Source organism: Hemisphaericaspora subhashii, assembly GCF_019202705.1.
Source record: "Hemisphaericaspora subhashii strain CBS 10753 chromosome Unknown scaffold11, whole genome shotgun sequence".
Taxonomy (NCBI): domain Eukaryota; kingdom Fungi; phylum Ascomycota; class Pichiomycetes; order Serinales; family Debaryomycetaceae; genus Hemisphaericaspora; species Hemisphaericaspora subhashii.
Genome location: NW_026057439.1, coordinates 49,195 through 68,326, shown reverse-complemented (window position 1 = coordinate 68,326; position 19,132 = coordinate 49,195). Strand labels below are relative to the sequence as shown.

Sequence of the window (19,132 nt, the reverse complement as noted above, 5' to 3'; positions counted from 1 at the left end):
TCCAGACTCCAGATCTTATGAAATCAATTCTAAGATCAATAATCTCCCTCCCCAAAAAGATCCACTATGACGCCCCCACAAACATCCATTATGATTTCTCATACATTACACCCCAATTAATAGTCAGTTCAGCCCCCATATCATCATCAGCATCATCCTATTTCCAATCATGGTATCGATATCCCATTGACGATCTCTTATTGATCCTCCAAACCAACCATCCCAACTTGTGGCATTTATGGAATTTCCGGGGAGAAGGGTCTGGATATGAGGATTGGGAGGTTATGTATCGAGTGAGTCATTATCCTTTTCCTGATCATTATCCGCCGGCGATTGAATTGATTCGGGAATGTGTGGGGGAGATATTTGAATATTTGCATGGGAGTACCAAAGATGGAGAGAGTGAGATGGAGGGGGAGGGGGAGAATGATGAGAGGGTAGCGGTGTTGCATTGTAAAGCTGGGAAAGGACGGAGTGGAACTTTATGTTGTTGTTATTTGATGTATGAACAATATATGAAAACCCGGGTGATAATGGAAGTAGATAAAGTGATTGAATTATTTACTGAAAAGAGGATGCAACGATTTGCGGGAGATGGGATTTCGATAATTTCACAACGTCGATATCTTAATTATTGGTATGAATATCTTAAATTTCTGCAACTGGAACGAATTAAATATTTTGAATTTATTAATAGTGGTAATCGGCGATCAATTACCAAGATTAGAGTTGGATTAATACGATATATCAAAGATTTCTATGATTTAGATTTACATATCCTGGGATATATCCGAACAAAAGATCAAAAAGGTCGATATCATCTCCAAGAGAAATTACTTCAAACTATAACTCGAGAGAATTCTACAATTATGTTACATAATCATCAAGGATATGACGATATATACTTTATTCCTAATACAGTTATTCAATTGAATTCATGTTTAGATATAAATATAGGAATTAGAACTTGGTGTTATTGTTGGTTTAATATTTATTTTGAAACAATTACTTCAAGTACTGGAAGTTTTAAACTATTATGGGAAGATATTGATGGATTTAAAGGTACTAATCAACGAGGATATAAAGTGTTTGAAGATATGGAAATATATTTCCAAGGTTAAATTTAACCACCTTTCTTTTCTTGATCAATTTCTAACCAAAATTGTTTTAATGCAAGTTGTAATGAATCTAAATGAATTGAATCTGGTTTTAATTTATGAACATTTGATTTTCCTAATGTATATGGTGGTGTTATTTTAATTTCACTATCAAATAACGTGATATCACCTTTAAAAAGTTCAACATTTTCTCTTCCAAATACTTTAGCTAATCTATCATATACTCGAAAAGCAATTGTATTTGGATTAGTAAAACGGTACTGATGATGAGGATGAGAAAGGGAATGATGTATAATATGTTGCTTATTAGAAGAAGGTGACTTTTTAGATGCAGTGGCAGTGGTGGTGGTAGTTGAAGTTTGTGGTGATGATGATGATGCCTTTATTATATTTGATTGTGGTTTTTCATAAGTAGCTATAAGTTTCTGAAGTTGTTTATCAAATTTATTTATAGATAGTGGAGTTAATAATAAATTATTAGTTGAATATGGTGGTAATCCATTACCTGTGGTGGTACCTGTAGTGGAGGGTACTTTTTTAGATGGAAATGGAGGTAATACTTGAATTGATTTTATAAAAGAAGTATTTAATATTCTATAAGTATCTCCTGTATATATTTGTTGTTTCTTTAATTCATTACTGGTAATTCTAATTGCAATTATTTCATTTGATAATGTAAATGTATAAATATATCCAATTATAATTTGATCTAATAAAGTAATAATCTTAACTTTTAAATTTATTATTTGTTCAAAATTGTTAATAGACATAACCAAGTGAGATAAGGTAAAATGAGTGAATGAATATAGTATTAGTGCAGTACTGTGAATATATAGTGTTCTATAATATATAAATATGAACTCTTCTGTATTTGAATCAATAAATCAAATGAGTGAGAATTTCAATGAACCCTTCTAACAAAAATTTATTTCTTAGCTGAAAATTGATTGATTGATTGATTGACTGAAAAAAAAAGACAATTGGTAGCGTCATATGAGTTATTAATAGTTTTGATTAGTGTATTACTTTTTACCATAGGATTGTTCTATATTTATATATGCAAGTGATTTGCGAGAATGAATTGAAATATTAGGAGTTCAAGTTTGTCATCAACTTGATTTCTTCTATTTTTATAGCCGTAGTGGTAATTAGTACAATAAGTTTTGTATAACAGTTAACTACTGTAATTGAAAGGTACAACTTTATCAAAATATTAAACATAATTATGTAACTCTCCATTCATATGTTTCCTTAGAACCGTAATTAACTTTAAAAGTAGAACATCATACATGTATATCTCTTTCTTTCTTTCATTTGCTGTTTGATATATGGTATTAATGAAAACCCGTTAACTTGAGGCTGCAAATTTACAATGTCGTACAATTATACAGAAAGGAAGGCTTTACGACATTGTTCAGTCTAAATATAAATACGACATTATTTATTTATCAGCCGCACCCTACTCTCTCTAACATTTAAACAAAATACAAGTCTGTACTTTTTTTTACAACACATAAACCATACGAATCAAATCAAATCAATTAAAGGTTATCATCTCCCACTAAAAATCAAAAAGCACAAACAGAAAACACTATGCAAGATGATCAACTGAATCTCATACTAATAGATCAATTGGAAGACCAAATTATAGACCATCCAGATGCTTCTACTGCTAAACAATTTCATGATTCTTTAGATGAAACATTTCAAAAGAAATTGAATGCCAAAGCACAACAAATTCAACAACAACTGCAACAATCTCCATATCATGAGTCACATCATCATTCCCATCACCATCACCATCACCATAATCACAACAACCACTCTAAAGAATCAGATGATGTTGATGGCTTGCTGCTGGAGCTGTTACTACTGGATCAAGGATTATCCAAAGATGCAGGTGAAGATGAAGTTGTGGTTGATGGTGGAGATCAGGATTCTAGAACAACTAATAACAACAATAATAATCAAGTTAATTATAATTTCTTAATAACGAAGTCTCATTTACAATATACTTATCAAGAATATGATTCATTGGATCAAGAAATAAGTAATTGGTTTAGTTTCAATGATTTGAAAACCATTGGTGGATTAACTAATCTTGTCCAATTATATGAAATAGCTTCAAAAGATGGTGAATCAAATATATCCAACTGGGTTGATATAATTAATGATTGTAATTCAATATCAGAAGGAACAATCTCAACTCAATTGAAATTGATTTTATATTATAGTTTTGGTGAATATGCTAACAAGACTAATAAACAAGAACAATTGCAACAAATTAAACTGAATAATTTGAAATTGTTGGAACTTAAGTTATTCAAACCATTGATCGAATTAACTAAAGAATTCATATCCAGAATAATATCACTTGATACAAGAACAAATAATCAAGTCACAAGACATAAATTAGTAAATAATAAAACAGAAGCCGATTATTTCAGAATGCTTACCTTATTGTATTTCCTAGTCAATGTGTCATTAGAATACCCTAAAGAAAGTTCTAATTTCAGACATTATTTGGCTGAATCAGATTTCCTAACTATAATTTTCACATTTATTGAACATTGGAAATGGCATCCTAATAATTCATATAGAATTCGTTATTTAATTCTATTAGTTGATAAACTATTATTATTTGAATTAGGTGGTGCAAAGCAATTAAAAGAATGTGATGATTTCTTGGTTAAATTACATGATATTAAAAATAAACAAAGTGATAATGATGATAATGAAACTGATGAAAATGTGAAACCCAAATTGACATGTTCTCCTTTAGATTATTTTGCATTTAGAGAAGATTTATTGGATAAATATCCATTATATAATGATATACAATTAAAAGCATTTGATTTCCAGGAATTTTCAAAAGCATTAAAAGAAGAAGATGAACAATTAGATACCAATACCAACAACAATAATCAATCAATTGAAGATAGATATAAGTATTTCATGGCAATTAATAGTTTTTCAAATTCACTTTCAAATCTAATGGAAATCCCCAAAACAACTAAATCTCATACTATTTTAAGTCAATTACCAACAAATCCTATACATATTGCAACCCCGGTTCCATCACCTACATTAGTTGCATCAGATTATATGTCAGGTGGAGAAAAAATTAGAAGATCATATCAAGTAAATCAAGCCATGCCATTTATTTATCCAACTGCAAATGGAAATACTGTAACTGTACCTTATGCTACTAAAGAAGCAGATGAAATTTTAAAGAAATCAATATATGAAAGTTATTCTATTAAACGACTTTGGAATGAACGACAAAAGTTTATGAAACAAGAAAGAGGATATATTAATGAGTATGAACAAGAAGAACAAGGTAATCAGTCCAAAGAAGATGAATTTGAGTATGATTATGAGAAATTGAAGGATAAGCATCCGGCTAATCAACGAGAAATTGAATCTATGCAGAGAGTTGAGACATTATATAGTGGGAATGTATGTCGACTTCATACAATTGCTGAAGTATTATTGGAAACGATTAAAGTAAATCGATTGGATTATAATTTAAATTTTGCTGAATTGGAATTAAATCCAGAAACTTCATTTTTGAATTCGAATAGATCCAAAAATATAAATAACTTTGAAGAAACTAAACAAAAAATTGAATTTGTAATGAGTCTGCAATTGGAAGTTATTAAAATTAAAGAAATTACCCTAAAGGCAACCACAAGTATTTTAGTTCTTTTATTGAAATGGTTTAAGATTAGTCATATTTTAAAATCATATTATTTTTCATCAATTTTATTTGATCAACAATTTTTCACTATTGTTATTGATTATTTAAGTCGAGCATTTTATAATCCAAATTTACAAAGTCTTATCCTGAATGAAAATCTTGATTGTAATGATGATGCTAGCAATGGAATTAAGAATGATTTAACTGAATATGAAATCTTAATTAATCAAAATAAATTAATGAATCCACAAATCCATATCCCCAATTATGATTTTTTTAATAATTGCTTACAACAATTCCCCAAGAATTATAAATTCAAACTTATAAATAAACAATTAACATTTGATTTACCAGAAAAACCAGATATAAACAACATAAATCATATTTATATCACCGATTTCAATCAAGATTTTGCATTCATATTATCAAATCTCCTAACCATAATCAATAAAATCCTCATCAAAAACCAAACCCAAAGAATTTTCACCCTAAATGACCTCAAAATATCCGAATTATATAAAATGATAATCATAAATTATGATGCTCCCCAAATTACAAAACCAATTCTTAAAACACTTAAAAAATTAATTCCATATCAAGGTCGAAAATGGAAATCTTTAAATATGGATCTAATTTCTCAAATTTATTTAAATTTAAAATTGGGAATTAAAGATAATTGGTTAAGTGGGAAAGATTTAGAAAGTGATTTTAATAATTCTTATGATCAAGAAATTGCCTTGAGAGGATTATTACAGTTTTATAATTTAAGAAAATATCCTAAACAAATGGAAGATGTTGGATATAGGATAAATAAGGATTTGGATATTCCAATTTTGAATTTGAATGTGGATGAAGATGGTGAATATATATAGAATAGCTACTTAGTTGATGAATAGAGATCGCTAATGCTGAAAATTTTGCAGCCATGGGAATGTCAACGAGAAAATTTCTAATTTAACTTTCTAAAATTAATCTCTTGGTTCTGCCCACTTGTGCTATATGATCAAGTTGTCTTTTTCTTCCTCAAAGAATATTGTACCTTGTAGATCTCATTATTTCATATCATTGCTGCTCCATCAAATGGAAGAGTGCTTCAAGTATACTTTGCGTGTCTCTACCAATTAGAAAATTTTTCGATCACTGTGAAAAAAAAAAGATGAAGATCCTTAGTTGATGAACAAATTCATAGTCAAGACCCACTCTTCCCAAAGACTTTTATAGAATATAAAACATTGCCAAGATGGTCAAGTTAACTCAAATCGACGACGAAACTCAAGCTCAGTTCGAACAACAACAAGCCGAAAAGCCAGCCACTTCATCCATTGTTGAATCCGACGAAGAAGAAGAAGATTCCGAATCTGATTCTGATGATGAATTTGATTATGAAAATGAAACAGTATTAGATAGAATCGTGGCATTAAAAGATATAATTGCTCCTGAACAAAGAGAAACCATTTCTAATTTAGGTTCTAGTATAACAAATTTAGTTACTAGTGGATTAAATAAAACTGGATCATTTTTATGGGTTTTAACTACTTCTTCCTTGTTGTTGGGTGTTCCTTTAGCATTGGCAATTTTGGCCGAGACTCAATTACAAGAAATGGAAAAGGATATGTCTCTACAACAATCTGCTCAAGATGTTTTAGCTCCAGGTTCTGATGCTGCATTTGAAAAGAAGTAGAGGAAGGAAACACTTGGTTGCTTTTGTACAGATGTTTTTTTAGCATGTATATATTAATATTATAAAAATCTATTATGTATCTAAAATGTAGTATTATTATTAGTTTTATTTAAAAAGAAGATTTATAAGGGTATTCATCATTGTAGTTGAAGATCGTTCAAGCTCTCTTGTGTTTAATTGATAATGCGTAAATATCCAAATAACCAGTTATATCATGAATAATTTCAGCAAAGAAAAATGCATGAATTCCAATACAAAGACCACAACCTAACCAACTTACACTATTCAATACTTTATCAGTATTATATTTATAAATATTAATCAATACCATACTGATTATAAGTTGTCCCATGGGAACAAACATTGGATATTGAATAAATGGGAATTTTTGCAAAGTAACATGAGCTAAAATCATTCTGCCCACTGAAAAGGCAATTGTAGATCCAACTGATATAACCAATGGGAATCCATAATCGGTCATAACTTGAGGAAAACACCAAATATAAAAGATGACACTTGTCCAATAAATAAAGAATGGATATAAACCATGATATGCATTATCAGCCCCTTCTTCTGATCTTTCACTATGATGGAATTTTAATTCATAATGCTCTTTAACATTTTGCATAGCCGAAATGATATTGAAATATAATGATGAAATTCCAAGTATAACATAAATAATTGAAGTATTAACATGGACAACCTTCCAATCAGAATTAATGAAACTTAAATCCAATTTAAATAATTCTTGATTCCAAAGATCAGGTCCAAAAATACCAGTCATGATATAAACACCACAAATCATAAGGATACCTTCAACCGGTCCACTAAATTTACTTAAAAATAAAGTATGAGTATGATATTCTTCCCAAGTACTTGCATAAAAATTACAAGTCAGAGCAAATAATGAAGTCATTAATAATGGACCATATCCCAATTTCAAAGCTGATCCAAAGATAATAGCCCCCAATGTTGTATTTATAGCATCAATAGAATGATCGAATAATTCCCCCAAAGGACCACTTTGTCCAGTTCTTCTAGCATGACATCCATCACATCCATCAAAAGTTTGATACATAAATAATCCAAATGCATAAAAGAAATAACACCATCTTGGACATTCTGAATTCAAATATGGATCATAATAAAATACAACTAATAAATTAGCAATGACGAATCCTAAACCTCCTAATGTAATTACATTTGGTGCTACCCATAATGGAAATATTTTAACAAATGTATTCCACCAACTTTTTAATAAATATTTTGTAATTAATGATTGATCTTCTGATGAATATTTATATAGTTTCAAGTTTTGTAACTTGTCTTGTGGAATAAAGAGACCCATAGCTTGTAGAGTATCTATTCGGGAATTGGTATTTAGTAAAAAACACTGAACTTCTACCAGCTTTGTAGTATCAAAGAATTCAAAGAAATTTTTAAATTTTTTTTAGATGGCTGCCGTTGTTATTGTTTAAAGCTATTCTTCCCAACAAAAAAAAATATAAATTTTTCAGTTGGAAGTAGCACGTGCTTTTACATCTACAAATCACCGTAAAGTGATAAACTATAGAGTTAACTTAAATGATAGATTTACATTTATTTACATCATTTTTCTAAAATACGTTACTTAATTTATAAAATACCTATTAACAATCAACCTTTAATCAACTTCTTCCATTAAAGATTCACCAGCTGGTTCTTCAGTAGCTTCTTCAGTAGAAGCAGTGGTAGTAGTATGTTCTTCAAGAGCAGTTTCTTCAGTATCATCATCAATATTTAAACCCAAAGCAATTAATCTGTTGATTCTATGAGCGAAATTAGATGGTTCATCCAAAGAGAAACCAGAAGTTAATAAAGCAGTATCAAATAATAAAGTAGTTAAATCCTTAACAGTCTTATCATCAGCACCATCAGTTTCAACTTTTCTCTTTAATTCCCTAATAATTGGGGATTTTGGAGAAATTTCAAAAGTCTTCTTGGAGGACATGTATGAAGACATAGTGGTATCTCTTAAAGCTTGAGCCTTCATGATTCTTTCCATATTAGCGGACCAACCAAATTGACCAGTTCTAATAGCAGCTGGAGCATCAACTAATTTATATGAAACAACAACCTTTTCAACTTGTTCACCTAAAATATCTTTCAAGGCTTTAGTTAATGGTTCAAATTCAGCAACTTCCTTTTCTCTTTCGGTTTTTTCTTCATCAGTTTCTTCTAATTCGAAATCTTTAGTAATGTCAACTAATTTCTTATCTTCGAATTCTTTCAATTGAGTCATAGCATATTCATCAATTGGATCAACCATGAATAAAACTTCAAAGTTCTTAGCCTTTAAAGCATCCAAGAATGGAGATTTTTCAACAGCCTTGGTAGATTCACCAGTAATATAATAAATATTCTTTTGATGAGTTTGCATTCTAGTGACATAATCAGATAAAGAAGTCATTTCTTCAGTAGATTTGGTAGAATTGTATCTTAATAATTTAGCTAAAGCATTTCTGTTTTGTTGATCTTCATGAATACCTAATTTAATATTCTTGGAGAAAGCAGTATAGAATTTATCAAATTGTTCTTGATCTTCAGCAATTTCATTAAAAGTTTCAATCAATTTCTTAACAATATTCTTTCTAATAACCTTCAAGATCTTATTTTGTTGTAACATTTCTCTTGATAAGTTTAATGGTAAATCTTCAGAATCAACAACACCCTTAACGAATGATAACCATTCTGGAATTAATTCATCAGCATCATCAGTAATGAAAACACGACGAACGTATAACTTGATGTTGTTCTTCTTTCTCTTGGATTCAAAAGCATCAAATGGAGCTCTCTTTGGAACGAATAAAATAGCTCTGAATTCTAATTGACCTTCAACAGAGAAATGCTTAACGGCTAATGGATCTTCCCAATCATTAGAAATAGACTTGTAGAAAGCATTATATTCATCTTGAGTAATATCAGTTGGGTTTCTGGTCCATAATGGTTTAGTCTTGTTTAATTCTTCAGTTTCAGTAACTTGTTCCTTAACCTTCTTGGTCTTTTCCTTCTTTTCACCTTCTTCTTCGTCTTCAACTTCTTCCAATTTTGGTTTCTTGTCGTCACCTTCTTCAGCAACGGTTTCTTCTTCTTCAACTGGAACTTCCTTTTCAACTTCCTTGGTAACAACTAATTGAATTGGGTAAGCAACGAATTCAGAATGTTTCTTAACAACTTCCTTAATTCTCTTTTCTTCCAAGTATTCCAATTGATCTTCCTTTAAGAATAATCTTAAAACGGTACCACGACCTAATTTTTCATTGGATTCATCTAAAGTAATAGTGAATTTACCACCAGCATTAGATTCCCAAATATATTGTTCATCATCATTATGTTTAGAAATAACTTGAACATGATCAGCAACCAAGAAAAGGGAATAGAAACCAACACCGAATTGACCAATCATAGAAACATCAGCACCAGCAGATAAAGCTTCCATAAATGATTTAGTACCAGATTTAGCAATAGTACCTAAATTGTTAACTAAATCAGCCTTGGTCATACCAATACCAGAATCTCTAATTTCCAAAACCTTTTGATCTGGTCTTGGGGTGATTCTAATGAATAATTCTGGTTCAGTTTCTAATTTGGATGGATCAGATAAAGCTTCATATCTGATTTTATCTAAAGCATCAGAAGCATTTGAGATCAATTCTCTCAAGAAGATTTCCTTATTAGAATAAACAGTGTTAATAATTAAAGACATCAACTGAGAAATCTCAGCAGTGAATTCATGAGTTTCAACCTTAGCGTCAGACATGATTAAAATGATTTAATTATAAGTTTTGGGATTGATGGAAAGAAAGAAAAGAAAGAGAAGAAGGAAAATGAAAAATGAAAAATTTTTTGGATGTTCGTCGAAATCTCCCCTTTTTAAAATATTGCAAGATTGAATTTATTTGTTCGGCTGCAAAAACAAAAAAAAAAAAAAAAGAATCTTCCATAACCTTCTACCATTATTTACTATGTAAATTATTTTGTATACAAGTACACGACCTGATTCTATTGATATGGTTACAGCCATTCCAATCAATCCACCAGCTATCCTATGAGACTTATGAAAATTCTATAACATTCCATCTGACTACAAATACACGACCTATACAACACCTACTACTACTACTACAATATAATCACTTCTTCAATTTCAATTCCACAATCTATACATCTCTTCTTAATAATATTATCATTCAAATGTATAGGAGCAGACCAATCATGGACGTGTCGTTCACCAATACCTTGACCATTTCTTAATTTCCTAGTATATTCTTCAGCTCTTGTTTTCTTTCTCATTTCTCTCAATTCATCCTGATATTTCTTTTCCTTTCTCTTTAATCTTTGTTGTTCCCGTCTTTCCCATTCTTTATCTAATTCTTCAGGACCTCCCCATTTCTTCCAAGCATATTCTTCCACCTGATATCTTACAAATAATTGCATCCTACTATATCCATGAGGATTTGGTTTTTCAATCCTTGCTAATAATGAAGTATCTTTCAATTCAGGCTCGGTTAATAAATAATCTTCTTTACATTCAGTCTTAGTTAATAATGCATATTTCTCGGGTTTTTCTTTCACGCATTTTCGACACGCTCTAACATTGAAATTGGTATATAGATTCGGATCAATTTCTAATGAATTACAATCAAAACATCTAGGTGCATTATCTATATCTATAGGAGGAGGTAATTCTCGTATAATTTGTTGTTCTTGTTGTTTTTCTTTCCATTCTTCTAATGTTTGTTCATCTACACTACGCGTCTTTCCATCATCTTGAATAAACCCACCACGCGAATCTTGCATAGTAGCAAAATCATATTCAATATAATCCATCTTTCGAATTGGTGGAGGTTCAAATTTCTTGGATTTGCCAGCGTTGGAGTCTTGTATAGTTGTATTTTTATTTAATCGGACTACATCTTCAATCGGGTTAATATCAGCTGGTGCTGCTGTCAGTTGTGGTTGGCTCGAAGAATCCGGTTGTGAGGATGAATTACGTTGTTCGGATCGTCTAGCTTGTATTTCAATAGCTTTTAACCTATTCTGTTCAATTCTATTTCGTTGCTCATCAGTTAATTCGATCCTTGCTCTTTTGGAACTTGACCCCGGTTCAACAAATGATGATGTGATCTGAACTGGAGTGGTAACGATCTGACTAGGTATTCCTTTGGTGCTAATGGAAACTGGATTTCCTGTACCCTCTGATCTTGGATTAGAAATATTATTATTCGATTGCGCTAGTATACCACCATCTCGATGTTGCTTCTTCTGTAATCGTTCAGCTGCTCGTTTTCTATTTGCTTCCTAAATGTATTAAGTTAGTTGTAGTGCTCAAGGGAGTGTGTTGGTTGATTCTTTGTACTTACTATACGTCGTTTCTGTTCTTCAGTAAGTTGACCCCTTACAAAACTCATTCTATATATTGATAGTACTAATGATCAAAAGAAAATAAATGGGGGATCTATATCATTATCAATATTTAGATGACTGTGCGACATTATGCGATGGGGAGACATTTTTGATGTTTGTAAAATGTCTCCGTGGCTGCTAAAAAAGAGTTTAATCAAAGGGTACATGAAATATTCCTGTTGCAAAAAAATGAAAACTTCTTCTTCTTCTTCTTCTTCTTCTTGAGCAAGAAGAAATCAAGAAAGAATGAATGATTGGAATCATTCAATCAATCAATCTTCAATGAGGGAGTGGGATCAATCTATCATTGGCGAGAGAACATTCTCATCAAATAATTTGATATTAAACGTACGTGAATCAATCTCATTCAAACTGTTGTGGTTTCATAACGAAACAATTCTGGCAACAATTCAGGTGCCATTAAATTGAAATCCATAATTTGCAATACTAATTCATCCCGAGACGAAGCTAATAAGCATTTTAGGAAAGTCCGACAAACAATCAGACTGAGGGAACCACCCTAAGATGAAGAGTTAAAAAGATTGATTCGGTGCTTCAACCACCTCTACCAAAATTCAAATATCCACCATCTCCATTCAACTTCTTCTCCCACCACCACCAACATTCTATTTTAGGACCACTATCATCAGACTCCTCATCCTGCAACACCAACAGTCCAATTTAGGACCACTATCGTCAAATTGATGGCCTATCATAACTAACAGTCTAATTTCGGACACTGTCATCAAATTGCTTACTCACCAATACCAACAGTCTAAGGCAGGACCACCGTCATTCAACTTCCCCCACCACCACCACCGCCAAATCCAACCTGTATCAATTTACTTAGAGAGCAGCCCCTTCCCCCCAATATCATCAAATGTGGAACTGCTATAGATTTATATAAATAAATATCACGCATAGTCAGTTAGTATCAAATCCAACCTCCGCCATCGCCCTCAACTCCAACGTCCACCACTACTATCAACATTCCGAATTCTATCACATACCATTGAACCTCTTCATGGGCCACCAGAATTCTAATCACCACTCATTGAAATTATACATTGTCAAAATTCAAATCCTTACGTATTTCATGATAAAGCTCTTCCCTATTATTCCAACCTGGATTAAATCAAAACCTTCTTTCTTTGAAATTAAATTAAAATCCCTCACAAAAAACTACCCGTTGGTCAGACGGTCAATTAAATATGAAGGAGTTTACCCCGATCCATTTAAATCCAGTCCAAACTATGTCCAAATTGTATGATCATCAAGTCTCGATTTCTTTAATTGATTTATAATTGAATATAACTGCGGTTGAAATGTGCTTGATTTGAAATGAATGGCAAGTTCCCAGATGACCAACTTATATTAAGTAAAACCTTCATCCTCTGAAATCAGCTTGAACTCCATCACACAAAACTACCCGCTGGTCAGACAGTTAATCAAGTATAAAAGAATTTACCCCGATCCATTAAAAATCCAGTCCAACCTTCTCAAAATTGCATCATCATCAAGTCTTCATTTGCATGAGTTTTGAATGATTTGGAAATGTAGTAGATGTGTGTGGTTGATGTGTAGTTGATTGTGATAGAACGGAAAGTCCCCAGATGACCAACTTATATCCAGTCAAGACCTTCATCCTCTGAAAACAGACTAAAACTCCATCACAGATAAACCAACCATTGGTCAGGTGGTTAATTCAGTATGATTGGATTTACCCCGATCCCATGAAAATCCAGTCCAAACCGTCTCCAAATTGCATCATCATTAACTGTTGATTTCCATGGTTTTTCTATGATTTTTTTATGGTTTAGAAATATAAACGATGACGGATGCAATTTTAACTTCAAGGGAATAGTAGTATCATGGTTGTTTGTTGATGTAGGAGTATTAGCAGTAATGGAAGATTGATTGTTTTTGGAAGAACGGTTCAATTTGGTTTCTGAGATTTTTGATCTCTAGTTCTTTGGCGATTAATTTCATTTTCTTTCCAACAAGTTTCACACCCAAAATACTTTGGGATATTAAAAGACATAATTGGCTTTGATAGATTGATGAAGGTTGATGAGTTAGGGAAGAATTGGGGACATTAAGCTAGGCTTTTTGTTTGTGGACGGTAAAGAAGAAAACAAATAGATCTCAATTTTTTCCGCAATCTCATGGGTAAATTTTGGCTGCAAAATTTATCCAGTTACTGTGAAAACGAACACAAAAAAAAATCTAGACTTTCTGATATTAAAATTTGACACCAGAAACATCTACAAATAGGTTGACATTTGCGCTTTTACTAATATAATCGATATCATAAAACCTTATTCACTTATTATATTAATTCCATTCCTTCACTATCTAAGAGTATTAAACATGAAATTTAAAAACGTTGGCCACGTTTGTTTTATTGTTCAGTTTAATATTTCCAAAGGTGTTCCCCGACTTTGGTATCACGTGTTATTTCTTTGTTCATAAAGTATTGGCTTTAACTTATTAGTTTCAACACCATAGACCAACATAGACCACTTCCCACCAACATAGAAGTTAAGGGTATGGGCTACCCGTGTATTGGCCTTTCAATCAGAAAAGAAATAAGAAAATCATTTATTTTGTACATCAATTATTACATTTCCTTTAAAGTTACAAATATTATTTCAAATGGAGTAATGGAAACGTGTGTTTATATAAACACGATTTAGCAGATAATGAATTAATAGGGGCTCTTTCACGTAAAGCAGGAAACGTTGGCTGTTTCTGATGTAGGTAAACCAAGGGAGAGTAATTAGAAACAAAAAAAATGCACCCAGATTCCAAAACGCCATTGAGATACGTGACAAGAGCTTGATGCTAAATAAATCACAAACAAATTTCATACAAATTAAAAAAAAATTACAAAAACATTAATATCTCTAACAAAAATATTTGGATTCGTGGTAGAGATGTTAATGTTTTTGTAATTGTGTGAAATTTGTTGGAGATTTATTTGATATCAATCTCTTCCCAGATATCTCAATGGCTTTTTGGAATCTGAAATCACTTATTATTTGAGATCATCTTACACCATATGCCGATATAATGACTGAATTTCATGACAATAGGATTTTTTAATTCGTAAAGATATTACTGCTTTAAAATATTTTGCAACTTGTTAGTAAATGAATGTAAAAACGATTTTGTAAAGTGGGTGAGCTTTTTCGTCTACCAAGGATCCTTCGATAGTCGCGGCATTGCATGTTTTGCGACATTAAACAAATATGGGGGAGATGCTCTGTAGGAGAGACCAACATTTCATTGATTTATTCCTGTTGACTATAAACTCTGAACCTGAATCTAAGCGATGGTTTTTATCTGGAAAAGAGTTATTTATTTATAAAGGCACAAAAAAACAAACTAAATTATCAATACTATGTATTTAAAAGAGAATATAATCACTATATAAAACAAAACAAACAAAAAATCAAAAGAGCTGTATCAAAAAACAAACTTGAAAAAATGGATTATTAAAAAAGACAATGATGATGGGATAAGATTATGCATTTGAAGGTTCAACATTCCAAATATTTTCAGCATATTCATCAATACATCTATCACTAGAAAAGAATCCCATATTAGCAACACTCCAAACCGATTTCTTAACCCAACTATGTAAATGTTCTCTCCCGGATTCATTACTACCATAAACTTTTTCTAATTTCTTATGAGTTTCCAAAAATAAATCAAAATCATCAGTCACCAAATAATAATCCCCATGAACTCTAATACTATCAATCAAAGATTTAAATTCATCAGCAGGACCAAATACTTCCGATTCAATGGCTTTGAAAACAGCTTGTAAAGTTTCTGGAACTTGAACTCCTTCAAATACATGAGTATGTCTAATTTCTTCCACCGATTCAGCTAAATTACCAAAAAGGAAGATATTTTCTTCTCCAATTTCACGAGTAATTTCAACATTGGCACCATCAACAGTTCCAATAATTAATCCACCATTTAAGGCGAATTTCATATTGGAAGTACCCGAAGCTTCAGTTCCTGCGGTGGAAATATGATTGGATAAATCGGACCCAGGACAAATGATCTCTGCTTTTGATACATTATAATCAGGGACAAATACAACCTTTAATAAGTTTCCAATTTCTTTATCGGCATTAATAACTTCTCCAACTTTATTAATCAAGTGGATAATGGTTTTAGCCATATAATAACCAGGAGCAGCTTTACCACCAAAAATAGATGCTTTAGGAATATAATAATTCTTCTTGATATCTTCAACAGAAAGACCTTGAGATAATAATTCTTTAATATGTAAATATCTATAGATAACAGCAAAGATATTCAATTGTTGTCTCTTATATTCATGAATTCTTTTAACTTGAACATCAAATAAAACACTTGGATCAACATCAATACCAGTTTCTTCTTTAATCAAAGTAGCAAGACGACGTTTATTATGGAATTTAATTGCATGCCATTCTTTCAAAAAAGCTTCATCATCAACAAATTGTTCCAATTGTTTTAATTTACCTAAATTAGTTAAATATTCATAATTTGGATCATTTAATTTTTGAGCAATCAATTCGGCTAATTTAGGATTAGCTTGTCTTAACCAACGTCTTGGAGTAATACCATTAGTAACATTAGTGAATTTATCTTCACCAAACACTTTAACAAAATCTTTAAAGATGGTAGTTTTAATTAATTCCGAATGTAATTCAGCAACCCCATTAACTTTATGAGAACCCACAATGGCTAAATAAGCCATTCTAACTGATTTTGGATTTTCATCAATTAAAGAAACACTACGAATCAAAGCACGATCTCCAGGGAATTTTTGTTCAACATATTTCAAAAAATAGAAATTAATTTCATAAATGATTTCTAAATGTCTTGGTAATAATTTCCCAACTAAATCAACTGGCCATTTTTCTAAAGCCTCAGACATAACCGTATGATTAGTATAAGCAAAAACACTAGTTACAATTGACCAAGCTTCATTCCATTCCAATCCTTCTAAATCAACTAAAATTCTTTGTAATTCAACCACAGCTAAAGTTGGATGAGTATCATTTAATTGAATAGCAACTTGATCGGGGAATTTTTTCCAATTTGATTTATGATTTTTTTTAAATCTACGAACAATATCATGCAATGAAGCAGCTACCCAAAAATATTGTTGTTTTAATCTTAATTCTTTCCCACTTTCAAAATTATCATTTGGATACAAAACAGAAGTAATTGATTCAGCTCTTTGTTGAGCAGCAACTGATTGTTGATAATCACCGGCATTAAATTTCGTGAAATCGAATTCTTCAGTTGGTTTAGCATTCCATAATCTTAAATTATTGGTATTACTAGTATTATAACCGGGGATGGGGAAATCAGCAGCAACAGCTAAAACACGTTCACCACCATTCCAATTTTTTTTAACTTTACCAGTATTTGGATCATGTTCTTCATAAACATATCCATAAAAATCAACGGGGATTTGAATTTCATTTCTATCTAAAACCCAAGGATTTGAATATTTTAACCAATAATCAGGAGTTTCAATTTGATAACCATCAATAATTTTTTGTTTAAAAATCCCATATTGATAATTTAAACCATAACCCCAACCAGAATAATTTTTGGAAGATAAAGAATCAATAAAACAAGCAGCTAATCTACCTAAACCACCATTACCTAAAGCAGCATCTGGTTCTTGTTCTAAAACATCTTCTAAATTGAAACCCAATTCAGCTAATGATTTCTTGGTGTTTGTTTCAGATTTCAAATTGATTAAACTATTATCCATAGCTCTACCCATTAAAAATTCTAAAGAAAGATAATAAACTCTTTTACCATCTTGAATAGTTTGTTTTTGTTGAGTATTAGCCCAATCAATTAATAAAGCATCTCTAATGGTATTAGCAGCTGCTTGATAAGCGGCTAAATTATCACAATTATACATTGATCTACCTAAAGAAGTTTCAACATGTTTAACAAATTGTTCTTCAAAAATGTCTTTATCATCAACAATTGATTTAATTGTTCTTTGTTCATTTTGTTGTTTCTTTCTTTGAGAATCCAAAATATTTAATTGAGAATATTTATACCAAATATGTTTAGCTGATTCAGGAATTGTTGCATCTAATGCAATAATTTGATTAGGAGTAAAACCAGTATTGGTTCTTTTTAATTTTGGTTGTGGTAAAGTTGATGGAGTTAAATAATCACCCATTGTTACTGTTGGTTGCTCTAAAAGGTTCTATAAAAAGGGGGGGGTAGAAAGGTTGGTAGGTCAATTAGATAGTGTGATTGTAATAAGAGAAAGAAGAAAGAAAAAGAAGAAAGAAAAAGAGAAAAGAAGAAAATTGGAAAAATTGAAAATTAGAAAAAAATCATGCAATCCTTTTATACCTTTTATATATAATTTATGTTCAATTGAATTAGAAACACGGAGGTGGTGGGAAGAATTAGATGTTGTAATTTAAATTAAATTATTTTTTAATGAATGGGATTTTGCGAAACAATTTTTTTAATGTAATAATAATAATTAATGGATTTAAAAAATAATCATTCTCTAAAAACTTCTAAGGGGGTGAAATGCATAAAATGGAAAATTCATAAGAATACTACTGAAAAAAAGAGACAGACATGGCCGTGATTAGTTTGGTGATGGATTAAATCTAAGTCAAGAAAATACAAAACATTATTAAGTTTAAAGAAAAAAATATTTTCATCAGAACATGTGTATTAATTGTGGCTAGGTACATCTCAGTTGACAAGTACTGACAAAATAACAACTCAAACTTCTTAGGTTTATCTTGTTATCTTTTTACAAGGGGGGAGTGGGATCCCCATCAAGGAGTTTTCGGTATCGTGGTTTATGTTTTTGTGTTGATTAAAATATTTTATTTTTTATGCACTACCATATTTCCATTCTATTGTCTTTTATGCTGCGTCCTGGGTTCTACAGGTTATGTGGTTTCAAAAAAAAAAGGGACAAAACCTGTAATTCAGATCTAAGTTTTGCATGCTTAAGCGATCTTTATAAATCTCATAATAATTGTGTAGTTGTCGTGGTGAAGTGGGGAATTCTTGATTGATTAGTTTTTTTAAAACTAAAGATCAAAAAGGAGGGGCAGAAAGAATGAAGTGGTATGACTCAGTTCTCGGACAAATATGGAAGAGAAGAAAAAAAATAAAAAT

At 31.1% G+C, this 19,132-nt stretch overlaps 8 protein-coding genes across 8 annotated transcripts; 3 read left to right on the top strand and 5 right to left on the bottom strand. All coding sequences in view use genetic code 12, as the record gives it.

Annotated features, from left to right (window-relative positions):
* Positions 1–17: 17 nt before the first annotated feature.
* Positions 18–1,121, top strand: TEP1 (putative phosphatidylinositol-3,4,5-trisphosphate 3-phosphatase; the record flags this gene model as incomplete). Its single annotated transcript, XM_049409977.1, has 1 exon — positions 18–1,121. The coding sequence occupies one exon, from the start codon at positions 18–20 to the stop codon at positions 1,119–1,121; it is 1,104 nt and encodes a 367-aa protein (XP_049260832.1).
* A 2-nt stretch (positions 1,122–1,123) lies between these two features.
* J8A68_005864 (uncharacterized protein) lies at positions 1,124–1,888 on the bottom strand (the record flags this gene model as incomplete). Its single annotated transcript, XM_049409976.1, has 1 exon — positions 1,124–1,888. The coding sequence occupies one exon, from the start codon at positions 1,886–1,888 to the stop codon at positions 1,124–1,126; it is 765 nt and encodes a 254-aa protein (XP_049260831.1).
* An 823-nt stretch (positions 1,889–2,711) lies between these two features.
* On the top strand, positions 2,712–5,690 carry J8A68_005863 (uncharacterized protein; the record flags this gene model as incomplete). Its single annotated transcript, XM_049409975.1, has 1 exon — positions 2,712–5,690. The coding sequence occupies one exon, from the start codon at positions 2,712–2,714 to the stop codon at positions 5,688–5,690; it is 2,979 nt and encodes a 992-aa protein (XP_049260830.1).
* Positions 5,691–6,058: 368 nt separating this feature from the next.
* TOM22 (Tom22p) lies at positions 6,059–6,499 on the top strand (the record flags this gene model as incomplete). Its single annotated transcript, XM_049409974.1, has 1 exon — positions 6,059–6,499. One exon carries the CDS (start codon positions 6,059–6,061, stop codon positions 6,497–6,499), a length of 441 nt encoding a protein of 146 aa, XP_049260829.1.
* A 157-nt stretch (positions 6,500–6,656) lies between these two features.
* Positions 6,657–7,847, bottom strand: J8A68_005861 (bifunctional diacylglycerol cholinephosphotransferase/ethanolaminephosphotransferase; the record flags this gene model as incomplete). The annotated part of the gene is made up of 1 exon (XM_049409973.1): positions 6,657–7,847. One exon carries the CDS (start codon positions 7,845–7,847, stop codon positions 6,657–6,659), a length of 1,191 nt encoding a protein of 396 aa, XP_049260828.1.
* A 315-nt stretch (positions 7,848–8,162) lies between these two features.
* On the bottom strand, positions 8,163–10,298 carry HSP90 (Hsp90 family chaperone; the record flags this gene model as incomplete). The annotated part of the gene is made up of 1 exon (XM_049409971.1): positions 8,163–10,298. One exon carries the CDS (start codon positions 10,296–10,298, stop codon positions 8,163–8,165), a length of 2,136 nt encoding a protein of 711 aa, XP_049260827.1.
* Positions 10,299–10,660: 362 nt separating this feature from the next.
* RAD14 (Rad14p) lies at positions 10,661–11,949 on the bottom strand (the record flags this gene model as incomplete). Its single annotated transcript, XM_049409970.1, has 2 exons — positions 10,661–11,839; positions 11,902–11,949. The coding sequence occupies 2 exons, from the start codon at positions 11,947–11,949 to the stop codon at positions 10,661–10,663; spliced, it is 1,227 nt and encodes a 408-aa protein (XP_049260826.1).
* A 3,521-nt stretch (positions 11,950–15,470) lies between these two features.
* GPH1 (glycogen phosphorylase) lies at positions 15,471–18,161 on the bottom strand (the record flags this gene model as incomplete). The annotated part of the gene is made up of 1 exon (XM_049409969.1): positions 15,471–18,161. The coding sequence occupies one exon, from the start codon at positions 18,159–18,161 to the stop codon at positions 15,471–15,473; it is 2,691 nt and encodes an 896-aa protein (XP_049260825.1).
* Positions 18,162–19,132: the final 971 nt, after the last annotated feature.